Raw genomic sequence first — 21,484 nt, 5'->3', positions numbered from 1 at the left:
AAAAATTTTTTTAAAAAAAATTTAAAAAGGAAAAAAAGGTTTTTTTTTTTTTTTTTTTCTTTTCTTTTCTTCACAAATCTTAAATTAAAAAAAATTGAAATTAATTGTATGTACTTTTTTTCTTTCTCTTTCGGATTTCTTTTCTGCTCTGCATTGCATCCACTTTATTACTTGTTTCATAAGAATTAATTAAATATATATATATATATTTAAAAAATATATATTTTTCTTCATCTATAGATTTTCCCCCAACTCAATTGCCATTGATCAATAGTCTGATTTCACATGTGGTCTTAGTGTTTATGATATAATAATAATATTTATTAAATAATGATCTCATTGTGTTATTACTCTGCCAGAAGCTACAGCATTATTAGTTGTTTTCTACTTTTTTTTTGCTCTTTCAAAAAAGAATGTTTTCTTCTTTTGTTTGCTTTTATCTATGATTTTGAAATTTGGACTGTAGTTGGGTTAATCTGGACAACATATAGTCCCACCAAAAAGCTGATTTGTTGTGGATTCCCTTTTTGTGATATTCACAAAACAATAAAAAATAAAAATAAATAAAAATAAATAATCACGGAATTTTATATGAATTATTTATTAAGCTTAATTATAATTAACTTACATCACTAGATTTCACATATCCTCATCAATGAAGTACTGTATAGTAACTATGTTTGTGATATATGCAGATTGATGCGAATGTTCCAAGGGAGATAGTTAATCATCGATCTTTAAAGCATCCAAATATTATAAGGTTCAAAGAGGTACTTAACACTTTGTTTCTTGATAATGTACTTTTATATATTTTTGTACTTACACCTCTCAAATTAAAATACACTTTTATACAAAACAAAATTTAAATGCCAATTATTTTATGCAGGTATTTTTGACCCCTACTCATTTAGCCATTGTCCTTGAATATGCTTCTGGTGGTGAACTTTACGATCGGATATGCAACGCCGGTCGATTTAGTGAAGATGAGGTTGAGACATTCCAAATTTATTATTATATTTGAATAATTTTAAAATTTTATAAAAATTTACATTTAATTTGATTGTTGAATTTATGATGAGTTATTAATTAAAGTAATTCGATGTTTTGATTTTTTTAATGAATTTGATAGGCAAGATTTTTCTTCCAGCAACTAATATCTGGAGTCAGCTATTGTCATTCCATGGTATATAATATAATATAATATATGATTTAATGTTACTCATTAAAATTAGTATGTTTTATTTTATATGATCTTAATTCTTATGCATCCTACTGCAGCAAATTTGTCATAGGGATCTGAAATTGGAAAACACTCTATTGGATTTGGATGGACGTTCAGTACCTCGACTGAAAATTTGTGACTTTGGTTTCTCCAAGGTTAATAATTTGTTTATTGACTTTCATATAGTATTTGTTTAATCATTAATAATTTTGGTGTTTAATTTAATTAATATCCAATTGCAGTCTGCTTTACTGCACTCTAAACCCAAATCAGCAGTTGGAACTCCTGCATACGTTGCTCCAGAGGTTTTCTCTCGAAAGGAATATGATGGAAAGGTATTGTACAATTTTCATATTAATCATATCATTAATTAGAATTCATCATATAGTCTCATGAATGCTAAATTTACGTTCACAATAATTGGAAATTGTGTAGATGGCAGATGTTTGGTCATGTGGTGTCACTCTTTATGTGATGCTAGTTGGATCATACCCATTTGATGATCCTGAAGATCCTAGAAATTTCAGAAAGAGTATTGCAGTGAGATATTATTGACCTTAATTAATATATTTTTTTATCTATAGCAGGAATTAAATTAAAATTCTGATTCTTTTATTTTGTTTTGCAGAATACAATGAGTGTTCAATACTCTATACCCGATTATGTACGTTTATCCGCAGACTGTAAACAACTTCTGTCTCGTATTTTTGTTGCTGATCCAGCTAAGGTCAGTATTATTAAGATTTAATTCCAGTTTTGATCTCCTATTTTAACTAAATCACGAAAATAGTTTCTCCATTTTATTTCTCTTCAGTTTTGATTTTCAAACAGAATTTTAGTATAAAGCTTGATAAAGTATAATTTTTTGAATTTATTTAAACCACACAATGCCTCAAGATCCCGTGGTGCAACGATTGAACCGAGATCTATGATCATTAATAGTAGTGTGATGTAGATTAAAAAAATAATATTTCATTAAGTGGTAGACCAATATTCTGTATGAGAAAAGGGAAAAATAAAATAAATAAATAAATATTTTCGTGATTCAGATAAAATAGAGAGCTAAAATTACAATTAAATCTATTATTAATTAAAAGATGCATGTTTTAACTTTCATGCTAATGGCCAAATATTTTTCACCTTAAAAACAAGTAAGTGGATATAGTTGTTGTATAATGATACTAATTATTTATTAATTGTCATTTTTAAAGAGGATTACAATAATGGAGATAAAACAACACCCTTGGTTTTGGAAGAGTATGCCTAGAGAGATATTTGAGGGTGACAGACAAGGTTACATGGAAACACAAAGAGACCAACCAAGCCAAAGTGTAGAAGAAATCATGCGGATCGTAGGAGAAGCAAGAAAACCAGGACTTACAACCAATGGTGCTGATGTTGATGGAATTATTGAAGAGGAATTTGTTGATGTTAGTATCTGAAAACTTGTGTCACTTTGACCTTAATTTTTGGTCACCGAATTTGTTTACAATTATTATTATGTAGTATTAGTTCTCTTAACATTTTGGACACAAATAAATTTGTTTAATTGATTTTTTTGGACAAGTTTTTTTAAATGAATTGAAATTGAAGATTGTGCAACTTATTTTTTGTTGTTAAATTTGCAAAGAGTAAAATACTTTATGATTTTGTATGAAGTCAAGTAAATTGATCATTTTATTAATTTGGTTGAGATTATCTACATACATAATCAAATTAGTACTTCATATTAAAAATTAAATAATATTTACTTTATATACATAAATTTTCACTTAAAAAGTTTACATTATAATATCATTCAATCAAATTTATTTTATGCACACGCATAAAAATAATATTTAAAAGTGTCTAAATTTTTTCACAAAGATAAATTATCAACAGAGTTGATAAATATTTCAAGCTAATAAGATAATTATAAAATGAAATTCCTATATATCTCAATGTGTTGTTTAATCAAACTCTTTGGTTAATCATTGAGCTCAGTTATTCACAGCTTTATGGGCTTCATTTTAATTGTTAAAAAATGTTATTAGAAGATTCCATTTTCAAAATGAAACCAAACAAACAAACTACAAGTTGTTTTTTGAGCATAGGCAAAAAGGCAACTCAAATTGAAAACGACAAAATTGTATGACTCTGTCTTTCTATAACTGTTTTCGATCTCAATTCTGTACTCTCAAAATTCCCATTCTCATTATTCCTTTTTCTTCTTCACTTGAAAAAATAGTCAACTAGCTTGTAACCTTTGTTTTGCGGTCAACGCCTCATCAATTTTTTCTGAGTTCCGAAATCTCTTTAATGGGTCGTAAAAACAGTGAACCGAACTCAATTTTATCAAACCGTTTGATTCTTCTTTTGGTGTTTTTGGTTTCTTGCGGTTTGGCCTATGTTTTCCTCTCTGCTGTAACAAGAAGCAGAAGCACTTCTGTTTCAGAGTTTGGAATTGGATCTTCGTTGGTTTTGGTTGGTGAGAATGTTGTTGGAGGGTGCTGTAAAGGGATTGAACATTTGGAGCTTTGGGGTTCAGCTGTGAAATGGGGTTCTGAATTCAAACTCAGCACTTCTGAAGGATGTTGTAATGCTTGTAAATCCATGTGTACTGGGAAAGATGGACCTTGTCTTTGTGATTCTTGGGTGTTTTGTGGAAATCGTCAGGCTTGTGGCTCCAAGTTTGGTGAGGTATGTTACTTTACTTTTTTTTTCTTTTCATTTTTCAATTTCATCTTCCATTTGGGTCCATCCTTTTGGAATTGGTGTTGCTTTCTTTAATTTATTTGTTTAGTCTTGTTTTGTTTGGATAAACAACTTACTTGAACACTTATAGTAAGTGTTTTTCATATAAGTGTGATTTATGTATAAGCTATTTCAATAACAAAAGATAAAATAGATAAGCTATATAAAATAGATAAGCTATAAGTTGTTTTTGTAAGCTGACTATACTGAAGAGCTTATTATAGATATGTTATAACAATAAACTCTTTCAAATAGCTTCACAATTGATTATATCGATATATAATCTCAAATAAGTCAATCAAAACAGCTCGAGATCATGATCACACTTTAATTTCAGATGACTTTTGAGTATAGCATACATAGTGAGAGTGTCTGCCCTTTGGACTTGACACATCCGTATGTTGGGCTACGACGATGAGGGTTGGGAGTGCGGTACGGTACGGTTCAAGGCAAACTTGTAATCTAGGCTGTAGTATTTAAATAAAACTTGTACTCAATAAATCCTAAGCATTGCATAATACATACTACTGCTGTGGAAGACGTAAAACAATTGGCCTAAACTCTGTGATCAATTGTTGTGTTTTTATATTCTTTCTTTAGAACTAGATTTGCTATTATAACAAGAGATATATATTTAGTTACCTTTTTAAAATGATGCAGTTTGATACTGCTATTAGTCTACTACAATAAAATTATGCTATTAGTCTGATACTGCAAATTCTTGTGGAGTGAATTTATGCATTACTATTGAGTTCATAGGACCACCATTTCTAATTTTTTCTATTTTTTGGCAATTTAAATTTTTAATAGAAAAAGTTGACTTTTGAGCATTGAATTTCATTGATTCAGTGTTGGTTGAAGAAACAAAAGGACAGCTTAGCCCCTGAAAAGCAAGAAGCAGGGCCTCTTGGGGGGACGGTTATTTGGACTTCTGGTCTCATCTTTGGAAAAGGAGAAGTAAGACAAGTTTGGTTATTTTAATTAATCATATACTATACTGTTTATAAAGTTGACTTGGTATTTCTAATTCATATTTTTTTCAGGGTATTATTGGATTGGAAACTGAATATGGAACTCTTCATGTAAAAGTAAGTACTCGTGATTTTATGATGTTTGAAATCCAAATACTTTGATGTTGTAGCAATGACATATTGTATGTGTAAAGCTAGGTATTGGAAATTTTTACCAAGTCTTGTTTTTCTGCTTACACTATGAATCATTTGCTACTTTATATCTCAATCACCTAATCATTCATGATGAGTTAAAAACATGATGGAGATTGTTTATTTGATACAGCTTTTCCCTGACTGTGCTCCACACACTGTTGCCTACATTCTAGAATTGTTGCCTTTGCGCCATTGTGCAGGCTGCCAATTTTACCGTGCAGAAAGCCGAGGTCAATCATGGGATTCAGAAGGAAACCATATTAAAAATGTAAGATACACATTCACATCTATATCACTCTGCAACTATCAATGCAATTTTGTTATGAATACCTGCTTTAAAATTTCATTTTCATTGCCATTAGTTAGGTTATTGCTCAATCCTGCTTTAGAAACTATTGTATTTTTGTTAGGTATTTGCATAGTAGTATTCTCCAAAAGAATTTATTTCCATATTTGCAGTCTCAATGCAAAATGTCATAATGTTTGTAAAGTATCATATCCTCCTCTTTTAGCCCAGTGATATGAGTTGGGACGCTAAAAGAGTATTAGGAAGGAGGTTTTTGATCTCTGTTACTAACAAATTCCCTCTCTCCCTAACAAATTAACAAGTGCTAACACATTGCCTATAAAAAATGTATATCCTGTGTATAAATATTCCTAAACTACCGTTTGGTACTTTTCACATATATTAAGAAATATAGATAGTGTATTTAATATGTATATCCTATGTATAAATATTCCTGAACTACTCTTTTATATATCAATGCATTCAATTATGAATTTTCATCTCCCAAGAAACTTAATAGTATTAATTAAGGGTAAATTTAAAATAAAATAATAAATGTAGCTAGTCATTTGAAAAGAGACTTATATTTACGGATTTTTCTTTTTCATTATTAGTATTTTGTAATGTTGGATGATAGTAGTAAATGAGTCCTATTATTTTGCAGGCTGGTTTTGGCCCACCATTTGCATTAATTCAAGGGACATTGGAAGCACAAGGCACACCATTCAACAAACTTCCCATAGAAGACTGTCCCATTTTAAGAAGGGGCTCAGTTGCTTTGATTGGTTCTGGCCCAGAATTCTTTATTAGTTTAGCTGATCATTCAGAGTGGAAACAAGAATACACTGTCTTTGGTTCTGTTCTTCCAGAAGACATGGATGTTGCTGAGAAAATTGCTACACTCCCTACTTTATCTGATGTTTGGAACAATGTTCATGTGTCTGTGTTGGAAAAACCTGTTCCTATCTTGCTCAGAAGAATCAATAAAAGCCAACAAGATTGAAAATTTTGAAACAATGTGTTGGTTGGTGCTTGTAGGTTGCAATTCTTTTGGTTCCAAAGCTTATAAGTATTTTCAAACTGTTCATAAAAATATTTTCTGTGTAATTTCTTCAGCCTTTTTTTTTTATCTTTTTCTTCACTTAATTTTGTTTTTGTTGTTACTCTTTTGGGATGGACATTTACTCTTCAGCCTTTTTTGTAACTTTTTCTGCAACACCATATTGTCGATGTATTGTCCACTTTGAGCAATTTGTAAGCCCTTAACGATTTTGTCATTTATAAAAGGCACCTCACTAGATTGAGGAGTGTGAGTGTTTATAAACTACTCTCAGTCTAATTCCTAAATAATGTGAGACTTTTGTGTAACGAAACAAGCTTCAATTTGAGATATGATTATGGGAGTTGGAATATAAAAATTTATATTGATGGAGGAATTAGTATGACAGAAGAATGACATAATATATTGAGGACATTTTCTATGACAACAATGCTAAATAGACACGCACATAGTAAATGTAAGTAACTAGAAGTACACTTCTTTTGGGGTCAATCAGAACTACACTCTTAGTTATGGTTACTAATAAGCACGAGCCAAAACATTCATAAACATATATACCTATTTTTGTGAACATAGGACTCATTGTTACAAAAATAGAGAAACAGACAGCAGATTGATCCTGTTCATAGAGAAACAAACCCTTTAAATGTTGGAGTCCATCCAACAAACACATCAAAATAACACAGAGCTTGAGCTACACTCAGATTTGTTGTCTTGTGGTGATTGAGGTGCTAAGGACAGCCATGCCATGGATTCATCAATTGGCTTATTAAGGGTTGCTGATTTACTTGTTTGATATGGTGCCCTTCCAGCAATTCTGCAAAAACATAAACAAAAATATCAGTAAATATGAATCCCAAACATCATAATACAAAAAAGTAAGTCACATACTCCTATAGTTTTAAGAGGAAAACCAATTTACTATAGTTGACTCCTTTACTTTTGTTAATGTTATCAATTTTGTTTGCACAACTCAACTTCACAAACAAAAACGAATATAGGATAAGCTCTTGTACCACCATGGATTTTGTATCTAATTTAGACTATGTTTGGATAAAAAGTTTAATTAAACGCAAATCATAGAAATTGTAATTTAAAAATTATTTCTATAACAAAAGATAAAATAAAGTTAAATTATTTTCATATAAATATAAACTGTTTTCATAACCTCTTTTAAAAAATCTCACAAAAGTTTGTTTTTTATGTCAGGAAATAAACTCAAATAAGTCAGAAATGTTTGTTTATGCCATGCCATGGATTCATCAATTGGCTTATTTGTTATAAGAGATATATGGCCTTACCTATCCTTCCTTTTCTCCAAAAACCGATGAAGTGAAGCTTTTCTAGTCATTGGTAAATCTGAAAGAAAAAAAAAAGTCAAGAATGAAAAACACATAAAACCATGACACGAATCAAGCACCCTCTGAAATATATTATACATAAAAAAAAATTACCATAAATAATAGGTATGGATGGTACTTGAGGGTGGTCATGAACAAATGTGTGAGTATAGTTATTCTGGTTTTGAGAGATAATTCCTTTGGTGGAAAAAGACATAATCTCTTTAGCTTTTTCAGCTGGAATATCATCAAACACAAATACTTTCCCATCATAAAAGATTGTCATTTGTTCACATATAGCCTCCTTGTTAATACTATCCTTCATTACACTGTAATAATAAAACATGAAAGAAAAATAAAGATCAAACATTAAAATTTAATTTTATGCAGATTGACACCGTTATATACTCTCTTCTTCATAATGAAATATAAATAAAAATTACATATATTTGGTATAATTTTTTTATAGATTTAGTTTTGGAGAAAGTAAATTATCATTATGTGATTATGTTTTGTATATTGTTAAAAAATTGTTGATGAACTTAGTGTTTGTATGGTTGAGCAGTGAAAAACGGTTACGATGAATTTAGAACTCTCCCACCTTAATTTTTAGAAACTTTACTACATAGTTTTTGGTCTAACATGATTTTTTACCTACATTTTAGCTTTTTCCAAATACACACTTAGTGTATGCCTAGTTCCACATTAATTTAGAGTAACTAAAATTGTTTTTAGAAGTTTAAAATTGAATGTAACACATATTTAAATTTTATCGAATAGAATTCATTAATTCTAACCTAAAGTTTGGAAACTAACAATTTTTAACTCCAAATATAATTTTATTTTTTATTTTTTATTTTTTTATAACCAAATACATTTAATAAAAAGTAGCAAATAGAGACTTACCTGAAATTGGCAGAGTTTGGAATCATAGGTTGTAGAAAGAGAGGAGGATGATAAGGAAGTTGGTGAGAGAGGAAATTGATAGGTGTGAGATTGTGATGATGATTCATGTTGTTGTTTCAAAATGAAAGTGAAGAGAGAGCGGTGGAAGGTTTATCTAGTTTATATAAATGAATGAATGAATAATGTGAGGTGTTAATTAAAGCACGATTTTAATGTGTGTGTTTTTATAAAGTTAAACAGCTTTTTATGCGAACACATCGGTAGCGTAGCGGTGTTGTTGGCAAGTCCACATCCATTGTCATTTCATTTTTTATTTGGAAATTTGCATTTTGAGTTCTCTATATGCACTTCTTGAAAAACACTTATATCTATATATATTAAAAATATTATATTCAATGTTTTTTTTTCAACGCTTACATCTATTTTTATATTTACTATGACTAAATTTTTCATTAAAGAAAAAAAATTTATACATAATTTTTTTAGTGCATAAAGACAAACTAAGTACAATTTAAAAAATTAAAGAGGTTTAGATTAGCAATTTAAAAAATTAGTCGTTCATTGAATTGAGTATTTTTGGTTTGGTGGTCATATCACACCACGTGTTATTTATTTTAGTACTTGCTTTCATCCCTACTTTCCTTTTCATTCATCTCGAAATATCTTATCGACTAATCTTAAAATTAAATTAAATTGTTGTTTTTCACGTGTATTATTTGACGTTTCGGTGCGCCCACGTTTCTAAACTGCTCACAAACTTTTTGTTATTAAGGAAAAGGAAAACGCTATTAATGCCTTTAAAGCATTGGTTATTAGAATAATAAATAATAGTATAAAAATATTGTGTTTTTTTTTTATCTGTGTGTGTTAGTTTATCGTAGTATTATTTATTTTATTTAGGAATAAAAATATATTATGTTAAAAGCATGCATTTAACTTTTAAAATGTTTTAGAATTGTTATTTTTAATGTAAAAAATTATTTTTGACATCCATAATTAATATCTTCAAAACCCTAGTTAATGTGATCTTAAGGAAAATGCTAACCATTATTACTTTCTTTATTATAACCTTTTATAGATAAATAGTAATAGTTTGTTAATATATCAATCGTGTTTGTTAAAAAATATCTATATATAAATATTTAAATCATATGATTTGATTATTATATATATACATATATATATATATATAATATTGTTTTAAAAGTTATTATATAAATTTAATTATTATTTAAAGTATAAAATATTTTTTAATGATATTTATGATTTGTATAGTTATAAAATTATATATACACTAGGTTTCTCGTGTGTTAGATAAAATGAGAGTGTTATCAGTTGATAATCAATGTAAAATTTAGTGCGTTTAGTTTTATGGTTGTTGTTTAGATCATAACTGATATATCTCTCACACTGAGTGTAGAGTAGAAAGAAAAAAGTTATGTGAACGGTGACGTGTGGTCAGAATCTACGACAAATAATGTGTTTGTTGGTGGGGATGGACTTACAAACGCTCAACTCAATATATGATTGAGGTGGGTGAGAGGTATAGGAGATAACACACTTCATTATGTCATGAGGTATGACTTATATAACATGAAATGAAGTTGTATTGTGCTTGGGTCAACCCATAAGTTTGGTCTGAAACATAAGTGTTATGATAATCGAGAGTGCAACACTGCATCTTTGTGATATTGTTCGCTTTGGATTAGTCATGAGCATCACATTTTTGCCCTTTGTGAAAAAGGCGATCACAATTTTGCCCTTTGTGAAAAAGGCGCATCAGTGGTTCCATAGTCTCGATCACTAAACAATGTGAGACTTTTTGATGTAATCAAAATAGTAGTCTCCAGTTGAGGCTAGGGGATAAAAGGTCTTATCAGTTATGTGGTAGAGACCAATCCCACATACGGCGTATGTATTCCTATTGTTCCGACTTCGAGTCAATTGCAAGGTGTCTATGAGGTATTATTCACTCTTGGTCTGTCGCGAGCTCTCCCAACTTTGTCATTTGTGAAAAAACACTTTAGTAGTTCTTTAACCGATTGCCAAACATGTGTGATTTTCTGGTGTAACCAGATCTGTTATAAAATTGAAAAAAAAATTAAATATAAAATGATTTATATTTAAAGATGTCTATATAATTATGTTAACAAAATAAAATTATTGAAAAAATTATGCTGTGAATCAAATATGAAATATAAAATAATTAAAAATTCCCAAAATAAAATAAATAAATTAATTGAGTATGTTGATTATTATTATAATTAAAATAGTTGTATTTTACATTAAATATCCTTATTAATCGTCCACCCATGTTCCTATTGCAATTCAGTTAGTCACCAACTATTACTTATGGTGTTCCTATTGCAATTCAGTTAGTCACCAACTATTACTTATGGCTAACATCACGATAAACCGCTCATGCTAATTAAATTCAAGGCTTAATTGCAGTTTTGGTCCCCTTATTTTAGCTGAATCACAAAAGTAGTCCATCCATTTTGTTTCTCTCCAGTTTTGATCCCCAAACAGAATTTTGGTCTAAAACTTGATGGAATTTCATTTTTTAAAGTCGTACTACACCATTTATGATCATAGATTTTATGTACAATTGTTGTATATGAGATATTGAGACATGATGTGACCTAAATAAATGCAAAAAAAAATTTAAATTTCATCAAGTTTTAGACCAAAATTATGTTTGAGGGACCAAAACCGAGGAGAAACAAAATGGGGAGACTACTTTCGCGATTCAGCTAAAATAGGATGATCAAAACTGTAATTAAGCCTAAATTCAATAAATTACAGGAGAGTTTTTGAATTTCTATAAACAAAAAGGAGTACGTTTATGCATGCCTCTGCACATTATTTATTCTTTTAGTTGCTTTAAAAAATTTCATTTATGTCGAGTAAGAAAATAGTACACATAAAATTGAACATTTTCAAACCATTAAGAGAAAAATTAAATACTATCTACCATTGACAGTATAGTAACGCGACCTTAAGCCAAGAGATTCTCTACACAAAACTCAGCAACTTTCTTTTGATTATTTACCGTTCAACATATAATATATTTATTTTTAAGTAAGAAAAACAATTAATTAATTAAAATATACATCTCTTTTCTATACCATCTGAGTTACATTATGTTTATACTGTGTCAACATCGATGTGATCAATGGTCTTCTAAGGAATCCACATTGCTACTTGTTATTTAATTGTTTACTCCTTAGCTTCCTCGTAGTCCATTAGTTCCGATTCTCGAACATTCTCATCAAGTTCGTGAGACCTGAAACTACTTATATCAAGGACATACCATATACCAGACTTATGCCTTTAAATTTTTGACAAATCAGACTCAGGTGTAACAAAGTCTAACTCGATCCAACCTATTTCCATCCCTAGTGATAAGATGCAGTGGATGGAACTCTATCGTCTACATTATGGGCAATAGCGGGAATAATTTATCCGTGTCTCTAGTTCTAGTCATTATAAAATAAACACGTCAATAATTTGTATTACAAAATATTTTTTAAAATTAAGAATGATTCAAAAAATTTGGAAGTTTCATTTTACTTAAAAATTTTAAAAATCTATATTCCAAAAGTTTTGTGTTGCTTGAAACTTTCGAAAATATTCGAATTTTCTATTTTCGAAGTTTTAAATTGCTCGAAACTTACGAATATACTTGAATCAATTATTTTGAAAGTTTTGTATTGTTAAAAACTTTCAAAAATATTTTAAAATACTGGAAATTGTATTTCAAATGTTTTAAATTAATTAATAAATTATAAAAAATAACTTGCGCTTCTGAAGTTTCGAGATGCTGAAAAAATTTATTAATTTATTTTTAAAATTTCGATCATGTGAGTGATAAGTAAAATGAAATATTTTTCCAACTTGTTATATATAATAAATAAAATAAAATAATATTTTAAAAGTATTAAGAAGTGAGAGATATAAGTGGGGATCAGAGAAAGTAGAAAACTCATTTTACATAGTCAATCACCTTGCTCCTATTCTCCTTAACGAAACAAAAATGAGAGTACCACCAACAGCAAAAGTACTCATATGTTTTAATGGGCCTCAATTAGGTTTGGTTCGGCCCGTAAAAACAAAATGGACCAACGGGTCAGCCCAAATGAATAATTTCGCGGGTACGATTTGGCGGTTGGTTAAATTGGTTCGCAGTTGAATCAAATTTGGAATGCAAACATAAAGTTTGAGATCGGTGGTAATCAAATTTGAAATTGGAATCAATGGTTCTTCAGTTCCATGAACACATAATCACAGAGCTTCTAGAAGATTCCAATGGCGGTCTCGTGATTCTCTCTTCGGGCCTCTCGCTTTCGAAACTCGTTTCCTCTCTTCTCCTTCTACACTCATCTTCTCAAGGCACACTCCTCATTCTATCTCCTTCTTCCACAACTCTCAAATCCAAAATCAATCTCCATCTCAAAACCCTAAACCCCCAATTCTACCAAATTCCAGCCGAAATCACCGCCGACCTCCCCGCTCACCACCGTCACTCCCTATATACCTCCGGTTCCGTCTTTTTCATCACTCCTAGAATCCTCATCGTCGATCTCCTCACTAATAAACTACCTACTTCCACAATATCTGGAATAGTCATTCTCAATGCTCATTCAATCTCCGAAACTTCTACTGAAGCTTTCATCGTTAGGATTTTCCGTTCACTCAACCGGAACGCCTACGTTCGCGCTTTCTCCGACCGACCACACGCGATGGTCTCCGGTTTCGCGAAGGCGGAGCGAACAATGAAGTGTTTGCATATACGGAAACTGCATTTGTGGCCGAGATTTCAGGTTTATGTTTCGCAGGAACTTGAGCGGGATCCACCGGACGTGGTGGACATTAGAGTTCCGATGACTAAATACATGGTGGGGATTCAGAAGGCTATTGTTGAGATCATGGATGCGTGCTTGAAGGAAATGAGGAAGACGAATAAGGTTGATGTGGAGGATCTGACGGTGGAGAATGGGTTGTTTAAATCGTTTGATGAGATTGTGAGGAGACAGTTGGATCCAATTTGGCATACTTTGGGGAAAAAGACTAAGCAGCTTGTCTCTGATCTTAAGACCTTGAGGAAGTTGTTAGATTATCTAGTCAGGTTCTTTTGCTGTTTGTTCTTTCATTGCATCTTCATTTCGGGTCTGTTTGCATGGACTTATCTGAACTTATATACTAGCACAAATACTTTTGAGATTGTTTGGGATGATTTTTAAAATCAGCTTATGACATGTTCATAAACAGCTTATTTCCACAACCTACTTATGAAAGTAGCTTATAGCTTATATATATTAAAAGTAAAACAATTTCACTTTATTTTATTATCTTTTGTTAATTGTTATAGAAGTAAAAGTGACTTACACATAAGCACTTACATGGATGGCCAAAATGTTTATCCAAATAGGGCCTTTATTTGAAATATGTTCAATGGTGCTGCTTATCAAGGTTTTAAATTGTGATCATAGTAATAGTCACAATTCTTCAGATCATAATTTGGTAAAGATCACAGTCAAATACTATTTTGGCTGTTCTTATATAGAGACACCGAAAACTACAATGTTGTAGACTAGATTGTAGTTGCAGGCCTTTTTTAATATAGGCACTGATTGTTCTATGGCTTTTTGTGATAGGTATGATGCAATTACTTACTTGAAATATTTGGATACACTTAGGGTGTCAGAGAGTTTCCGATCTGTTTGGATATTTGCAGAGGCGAGCTATAAGATATTTGACTATGCAAAGAAACGTGTTTACCATCTTGTGAGGTCAGATGGTGTGAAGTTGAATGAGTCTAGTAAGGGCATCAAAAACAAAAAGAGAAAAGTCAAGGGGGATAACAAGGACACTGAAGAAGGTAATCACTTGGTATTATGTTTACTGTGGTGCTTTAATCTGGCATAGGTTAAGATTTTGTGGCTTTGCTTAATTAAACGAAAAACTAGCATTTAAAAAATTAAGAGGAAGAAAGGAAATGAGATGTGCCATGCCAAGCTGATGGATGACCTTTGTTTTTTCTGCTGAATTACTTTGGATGATTTTGTGGCAGCTGATGTGACTTCCTCAACCAGTTCAAATCATGGCATAGTTTTGGAGGAAGTCTTGGAAGAAGCACCAAAGTGGAAGGTCTTACGTGTGAGTCAGTGAGTTCCTATTCTAGAAAGTTTCTGGGAGATCTTTGTTTTATTTAATTTCATATTTGATATGTGAGATAAACTCTAATTTGGCATCATTTTGACTGATAATTTTCTATCTCATTCGGATTTTCAGAATAAGATGACTTGAAGTTGGTTTTGGGAAAATAGTTGAATTTGATGAATGTTGGATATTTTAGGCCGAATCTTAATTTGACCATATCATTACAGGAGATTCTTGAAGAGGTAGAGGAGGAAAGACAAAAGCAAGGCATGTTGAGGGAAGAAGTGTTGGCTGAAGGTGAAGACACCGATAATGGCATTGTATTAGTGGCATGTAAAGATGAAAGGTCGTGCTTGCAGCTTGAAGAATGCATCACCAACAATACGAAAAAGGTTGTCTTTGTTTAAGTAATCTTATATATAAAAAGGTGTGTTCTGAGCGTAGTTCGTCACTTGGTTTAATCAGTGATAGTAATTAATTTTATATGGTCCAGTAGCTCATCAGCCAAACTTATCCTGACCAAATCTATGCTGAAAAACTTAACAGGAGTTTGTTCTGATTATCTTGATTCTTTTGAAAGATCATGAATATATGAGACAAGATAATAAGAAATTGGCCCTGTTGATGGCAGTTTTGGATGATTAGGTTAATAAAAGATTTCGGAGGGAGAATTGGGTGCACAAAATCTTCAAATCACTATTTTGCCTGTGAGCTTTGGTCCTTGGTTTTTCATTGCAGTGTGTGATGATTACAATGGATTCCACACAAAGTGGCAATAACATAGTGGGGCAAGGTTGCTCTCTAATTTTATGAAATGTGTGGATAGAAATAATCTTGCTTTACTTGATGAAGTTTCATAGCTTTCATCTGTAGCAGTGATTACTGAATATTGGCAACTCATGAGTTCAACTTTATTGGCAGTGAATGGATGTGTACTTGTACTGACTGTGGTCTGTAGCATAGAACCTTTTTTTTTGTGGCTCATTTTCAGACTTCAATGTGATTTTTCATTAGTTCTGATGTTTAATGTTTAAATGCTTCTTCTATAATTGTATTAAAACTTACCTATTGTTTTATATATTTCTGTTGTATATAGCTTAATGCTTTACTTTTTTTGTGATTGATGGAGGTTTGCAGGTCCTGATTCCTTGATAGTTTTTTGCTGGTTGATAGTTTGTAAGACATGAAGAAACTGACTTTCATATTTTGTCTGTTGTTTTTTATTTGTGAAGGTCATGCGAGATGAATGGAAAAAGTACTTACTAAACAAAGTGCAACTGCGTGACATAGTGAATAAGAAAAAGAAGCCAAAGGATCCTAAGGGTTTTGGGATTCTTGATGGAGTCACTCCCATAACTCATGCACAGAATGCAGAAACCAGCGGCATTAATAAGCAGGAGCATGATGCACTTTTGGCAGCAGCTTCAAAACTGCGAAATCTTGCTGAAAGTAATCATGTTGTTGAAGATACTCCTCAGGCTGATTCGGGTGGACATGCTCGTGGAAAAGGAAAGAGAAAATTGGGGAATAAAAATGGCCCAATCATTATTGATGGCTCTGGTGTTCAGAGTAACAATAAGGAGGAACTGACTGGTGGTAAAATTGGGATGTCTGATTCAAAAAATGAAGTCCATACGAGTGAAACTAGTCCTGTCAGTGCTGGTAGGTTTTGTGAAACCAAGCATGGTGGGACATCTGCAGACGACATGGTTCTTCGGAGGCACACCTGTCCTGATGCTGTGGCTAGAGATGGAAAACCACTACCACCAGTACATTTTTATGCCCTAGAAAGTGATCAGCCTATACTGGACATTTTAAAGCCCTCTATAATCATTGTTTACCATCCAGACATGACCTTTGTAAGAGAAATTGAAGTCTATAAATCTGAGAATCCCTCAAAAAGGTTAAAGGTGTATTTTATTTTCTATGAAGATTCAACTGAGGTACAGAAGTTTGAGGCAAGTATACGTAGAGAGAATGGAGCATTTGAATCTTTGATCAGGCAAAAATCTATGATGATGATTCCAGTTGACCAGGTTTGTTTTACAATTTTTGTTTCCCTCCTCTGTTTTTCTTTTCGTTTCTGGTTGCTGCTTGGGTTCTTTGTTCTGGGTATGGTTACTTTCAGTATAGCAATATGGAGAGTGACAAGCTGTTAAGTAATTGATTTACTAATTTCATCTTACACTGTTTTCCTCTCTTTTTTCTGACTGATGCATTTGGCCTGTTGTTTGTCAGAGTGGGCATGGTTTAGGATTGAATTCTACCCTTGATTCAGATTCAAATACTCCCCAGAACTCATTAACCAGGAAAGCAGGTGGGAGAAAAGAGGTTGATAAAGATATGCAGGTTTGTGATATCTTTGTGTCTTTGATGTCTATTCTATGCATCATATACTTGCCATGGAGTTTATAGTTTGGGAATTTCAACATTTCAGGTCATTGTAGACATGCGAGAATTCATGAGCAGCCTTCCAAATGTTCTTCATCAAAAGGGAATGCGCATAATTCCAGTGACCCTTGAAGTTGGTGACTATATCCTATCACCATTAATTTGTGTGGAAAGAAAAAGTATTCAAGATCTCTTCGCGAGTTTCACATCAGGTCGTCTATACCACCAGGTGGAAACAATGGTCCGATATTATAGGATACCAGTGCTCTTGATTGAGTTTTCACAGGATAAGAGCTTTTCGTTTCAGGTTTGTTGACCAGTATACAGCTTTACCTTTTGCTTTTATTGTCTTGTAACTATTACCGGCATCAATGGCATATCCAGATTCGGAGGATTGTTTTGACAGGCAGGCAACCCATTTATTTATAAGAATGCTTGCCATTACTTACTATTTTGGCCCAAACTAGTACTATATATTTGGGCATGGGGTCTGGGCATAATGCTTGAATTTTAGTATGACTTGGCTGTGCTGGTGCATAGTTATTATTTCTTTCTTTGGTTTTAATGAAAATGATTATTCAAACATGATTGTGGATATATTTCTATAATGTACTATTAGATTAGCATTTGTTTTGTGGAACAGCAATGACATTTGAACTATCATGGATATCTTTTCCAGTCTGCCAGTGATATTGGTGATGATGTGACACCCAATAGCATTATATCAAAGTTGTCATTGCTTGCTCTACATTTTCCCCGGCTACGAATACTCTGGTCTCGGAGTTTGCATGCTACTTCTGAAATATTTGCTTCACTTAAGGCAAATCAAGATGAACCTGATGAAACAAAAGCAATGAGAGTGGGTGTCCCCTCAGAAGAAGGAATTGTTGAAAATGACGTTAGGTAAGTTGCTTTTTCACAGCTTAAACTTGTAAGGTAGCTTCGTGCTACTAAAGGATGAAATGAAAACGTGAGTTTATGGGATGACGTGATCTCTATAAGTTTTTAGGCAACTTTTACATAAATTTAGAATTCTCATGTCTCAACAAGTACCTTTCCTTGCCTAAAAATATGCACGGGTTCCATGCATGATTACATAAACATTTGGTGGAGTCTTTCTATCAAAATGTGTCACTAATGCGTTTCGTTACACTGATTCATTTTGTGTTCATAATGTAAATTTTGGAGTTTAATGCTGTATCACAGGGCTGAAAACTACAACACATCGGCTGTGGAGTTTCTTAGACGGCTTCCAGGTGTTACAGATTCTAATTATAGGGCCATAATGGATGGTTGTAAGAGTTTGGCAGAACTTGCTCTTCTTCCAGTAGAAAAGCTAGCTGAAATAATGGGTGGTCATAAAGCTGCTCGTACTCTCAGAGACTTTTTAGATGCTAAATATCCCACTTTGTTGTGAGGTAAATTAGGACAATTCATTTGTTGAAATGGTACCGGCAATTTATTCAAGTTGTCTATTATTTCGACTCTGCATCATCATGGCATCATGGGGTCTATTAATTCTCATATTCATTCATGTTCATTAATCCAATGTGATGTTTAAATTTGTATTATTTCATTACTTTTATTTTGTATTATATGTGTATTTTTATTGTTTCATTAGGATTTCTTTTCCTTGTAATTTTCTTTTTAATATGTGTCTAATGATTTTCTTTTAAATATGAGTTGTGATGACCTCGGTATTTTAATATAGATAGACAAGTGTTAGTATGGTAGTTATTATATTATTTTTTGTGTGTCAAGGTTTTAATTCCTTTAACTCTTAATCCAAACTAGAGTTCTTTTATTTATAATTGATAAAACCCGACTCACACTTATGTCTCCTCCAAACAGAATTTGATTTTCTCCTGCTAAAACAGACGGCCCAATTTAGAGTTAAGTGTGGGTAATGGCATACACTTAGTTTAATAAAAAATGTATTTTTTTATTTATCTTATAAGAGATAAGAGATAACAAATTTCATTGTAATTAAATCACATAATTGAGGCATTGGATTTAAATTTGGGATAAGACATTTAATTTAATAATATTGATATTTATTAGTTTAGTTAGAATTTAAAGATAAAATTCTTAGTATTTAATACAATAAAAAATAAATAACAAATAATATTATAAAAAAAATTTATATTATAGATTGTACCTCCATCATTTTTAGATTTTTTATTTATTAAAATTAAACATTATTTCATTCAAATTAAGATAGCTCATTGATCAAGAACTCTTAAAGTCGAAAAAGATGAATTTGTGAACAAAGTTCACAATATACATGTCAATAGCATAAAGTGGAAAAATTAAAGTGACTCAAATATTTATGTCTTTGAATTTGTAACATCGACAATATTAAAACCATTGATTGAATTTATCAAAGTCAAAATTAATCTCTCAATTTGAACAAAATAAATATCGTAATAAAATTAAAAAATAAAAATTATCACCCGAACAAAACATCACACTAAGGCAAAATAAAAAAACTTAGAAGAGTGATTTTGAAAAAAAAAATGAAATCTCCTCTTTTCTAGGATGAAGAAGAAATAAAGCTACAGATAATTGTCTTAGACTACTTGGTTTTGTTGTTATAAGTCTTTAAATGTATTAGAATTACAATAATAAAATTTAACGTCCTTTATTAGTTATTTTAATTTTTAAATAAATCTTTCATTAATTAATTTAATCTTCATTTTTTTTATTAATTATTTTAGTCTATAAAATTATAAACAAAATAGACATTTGAGGATATATTTGTAATTTTAATAATTTGAGAAATTATAATCGTTAAAAAAGATATATAATTGTTTTAATACTAGTTTCTGCGTCTCTGTGTCACTGAACATGATTTTGTTTGATGAGTCGTGAGATGTTAAAATATGGATTTATTTGTAGATTTAAACCATGGCTTGCTTGTTGTCGAAAACTAATCCTTTTGTGTGGTATTGTCCTCTGGTAGATTTTTTATGTATAAGAAGCCTATTATCAATTATGTTAAATCTTCCCTTTGGCCAAACGTCAATAATAATTTGAATTTTGGTTAGCTAATTCAATGTGGTTTATTGGTAATAAGTTTAATTTTTGGTTTGATGCGCGTGGAGTTAATTCAAATTTGTCTTCATCTCCATCCTTATTTGAATTTGAGGTCGTTGGTTGCTAATTCATTAAGAATGGGTTATTCCTCAACTTTTGGTTGAAAGGTATCCTCATTAAGAAAGCTGATGTTTAATTAGTGTGGTTTGTGGTGTTACTTTTTTTGGTTAGAGAATATCATAAAATAGAAAGGAATTTGATACTAATTTGCAATTTCCACCTCTAATTTTGTGATGATATTTTGAAATTTATGGTATTACACTACAAATTGATGGTTTTTAAAAGTTGTTTTGACTTTCAGATATTTGACAAAGAAAATGAACTTGAGTTATGCGAATTATACCTACTAATAACCCCCACTAAAATTGTGTGGTCCGTGGTGTTAGTTTTTTTGGTCAGAAAAATTTTAAAATAGAAAGGAAATCAAGACTTAAAAATGATGATACTTTGAAATTGCAATCCCTATTTTATGATGATATTTTAAAATGGACGGTGTACTACAACAAAATGAAGGTTTCTAAATAAATATAAATGCCCAATAAATTCATAGTTTATTTTCAAAAATTGCTATTGACTTTTAGATATTTGACGAAGAAAATGAATTTGAAGTTATGCTTGCGAAGAAAATGAATTTAAAGTTATAGGAAGTATAAGTTATAAGCACAAACAACCCCTACTAATTAGTGTGGTACGTGGTGTTAGTTTCTTTTTCATGAGAAAACTAGTTGCCGTACTAGTTGTACCTTTTCCTCCCTCCTTTTCGTATACGATCGGTTAAATAAAAAATTGATTAATTACTTTTTCCCAATAAATTTCCCCCTTAAAAGCAAGAATGAAAAGCAGCTAAATAAATTATTTTAAAACCATTGAAAATCAAAGGGTTCTTTTTATAAAAAAAAATAAAAAGGGTTTGTTGAATAATTTTTTCTTCAACAAAAGGTAAATATTGTTGATTTTTTTCTCCTTTTCTTACTATTATTTAAAAAAAAAAAAATTAAATATGCCTGTGGTCAAAATAATGAATCTTTTGAATTTATTTCTATAAAACTTGTCCATTTTTAGTCTCACTTATATACAAAAACTTATAATATAATTAATTTTAATAGATATTATAGTAATATT

The 21,484-nt window shown here is 31.1% G+C and overlaps 4 protein-coding genes across 6 annotated transcripts in view; 3 read left to right on the top strand and 1 right to left on the bottom strand.

The window, feature by feature from the left end:
• LOC101491733 (serine/threonine-protein kinase SAPK3-like) overlaps positions 1 to 2,824 on the top strand; it is a 3,865-nt gene extending 1,041 nt beyond the window's left edge. Inside the window, exons 3-10 of the mRNA XM_004511687.4 lie at positions 696 to 770; positions 887 to 988; positions 1,130 to 1,183; positions 1,279 to 1,377; positions 1,465 to 1,557; positions 1,658 to 1,762; positions 1,851 to 1,949; positions 2,434 to 2,824. Coding sequence (XP_004511744.1) covers positions 696 to 770; positions 887 to 988; positions 1,130 to 1,183; positions 1,279 to 1,377; positions 1,465 to 1,557; positions 1,658 to 1,762; positions 1,851 to 1,949; positions 2,434 to 2,664 — 858 coding nt within the window. The 3' untranslated portion in view covers positions 2,665 to 2,824. The remainder of the gene's footprint in view (positions 1 to 695; positions 771 to 886; positions 989 to 1,129; positions 1,184 to 1,278; positions 1,378 to 1,464; positions 1,558 to 1,657; positions 1,763 to 1,850; positions 1,950 to 2,433) is intronic.
• Positions 2,825 to 3,163: 339 nt separating this feature from the next.
• LOC101491416 (uncharacterized) lies at positions 3,164 to 6,734 on the top strand. Its single transcript, XM_004511686.4, has 5 exons — positions 3,164 to 3,901; positions 4,805 to 4,912; positions 4,999 to 5,043; positions 5,252 to 5,389; positions 6,072 to 6,734. Exons 1-5 carry the CDS (start codon positions 3,521 to 3,523, stop codon positions 6,408 to 6,410), a joined length of 1,011 nt encoding a protein of 336 aa, XP_004511743.1. The 5' UTR covers positions 3,164 to 3,520; the 3' UTR covers positions 6,411 to 6,734.
• Positions 6,735 to 6,849: 115 nt separating this feature from the next.
• LOC101491099 (protein TIFY 10a-like) lies at positions 6,850 to 8,874 on the bottom strand. The gene is made up of 4 exons (XM_004511685.4): positions 8,714 to 8,874; positions 7,922 to 8,136; positions 7,769 to 7,826; positions 6,850 to 7,284 (listed from the first exon to the last, which is right to left on the bottom strand). Exons 1-4 carry the CDS (start codon positions 8,818 to 8,820, stop codon positions 7,140 to 7,142), a joined length of 525 nt encoding a protein of 174 aa, XP_004511742.1. The 5' UTR covers positions 8,821 to 8,874; the 3' UTR covers positions 6,850 to 7,139.
• A 4,038-nt stretch (positions 8,875 to 12,912) lies between these two features.
• LOC101490549 (DNA repair endonuclease UVH1) lies at positions 12,913 to 18,883 on the top strand. 3 transcript variants are annotated; one of them, XM_027337539.2, is made up of 9 exons: positions 12,913 to 13,841; positions 14,413 to 14,594; positions 14,787 to 14,872; positions 15,103 to 15,267; positions 16,108 to 16,911; positions 17,114 to 17,224; positions 17,313 to 17,573; positions 17,946 to 18,169; positions 18,473 to 18,883. In XM_027337539.2, the coding sequence occupies exons 1-9, from the start codon at positions 12,970 to 12,972 to the stop codon at positions 18,681 to 18,683; spliced, it is 2,916 nt and encodes a 971-aa protein (XP_027193340.1). In that variant the 5' UTR covers positions 12,913 to 12,969; the 3' UTR covers positions 18,684 to 18,883. The 3 variants fall into 3 exon arrangements, with proteins under 3 accessions (XP_027193340.1, XP_027193341.1, XP_004511740.1); XM_004511683.4 differs by having other exon boundaries at positions 12,914 to 13,841; positions 14,371 to 14,594; XM_027337540.2 differs by lacking the exon at positions 18,473 to 18,883 and having other exon boundaries at positions 14,371 to 14,594; positions 17,910 to 18,047.
• Positions 18,884 to 21,484: the final 2,601 nt, after the last annotated feature.

This window comes from Cicer arietinum, chromosome 8, assembly GCF_000331145.2.
Source record: "Cicer arietinum cultivar CDC Frontier isolate Library 1 chromosome 8, Cicar.CDCFrontier_v2.0, whole genome shotgun sequence".
Lineage (NCBI taxonomy): Eukaryota > Viridiplantae > Streptophyta > Magnoliopsida > Fabales > Fabaceae > Cicer > Cicer arietinum.
Note: the sequence above shows the minus strand (reverse complement) of the source record. Positions and strands in the feature narration are given on the sequence as shown.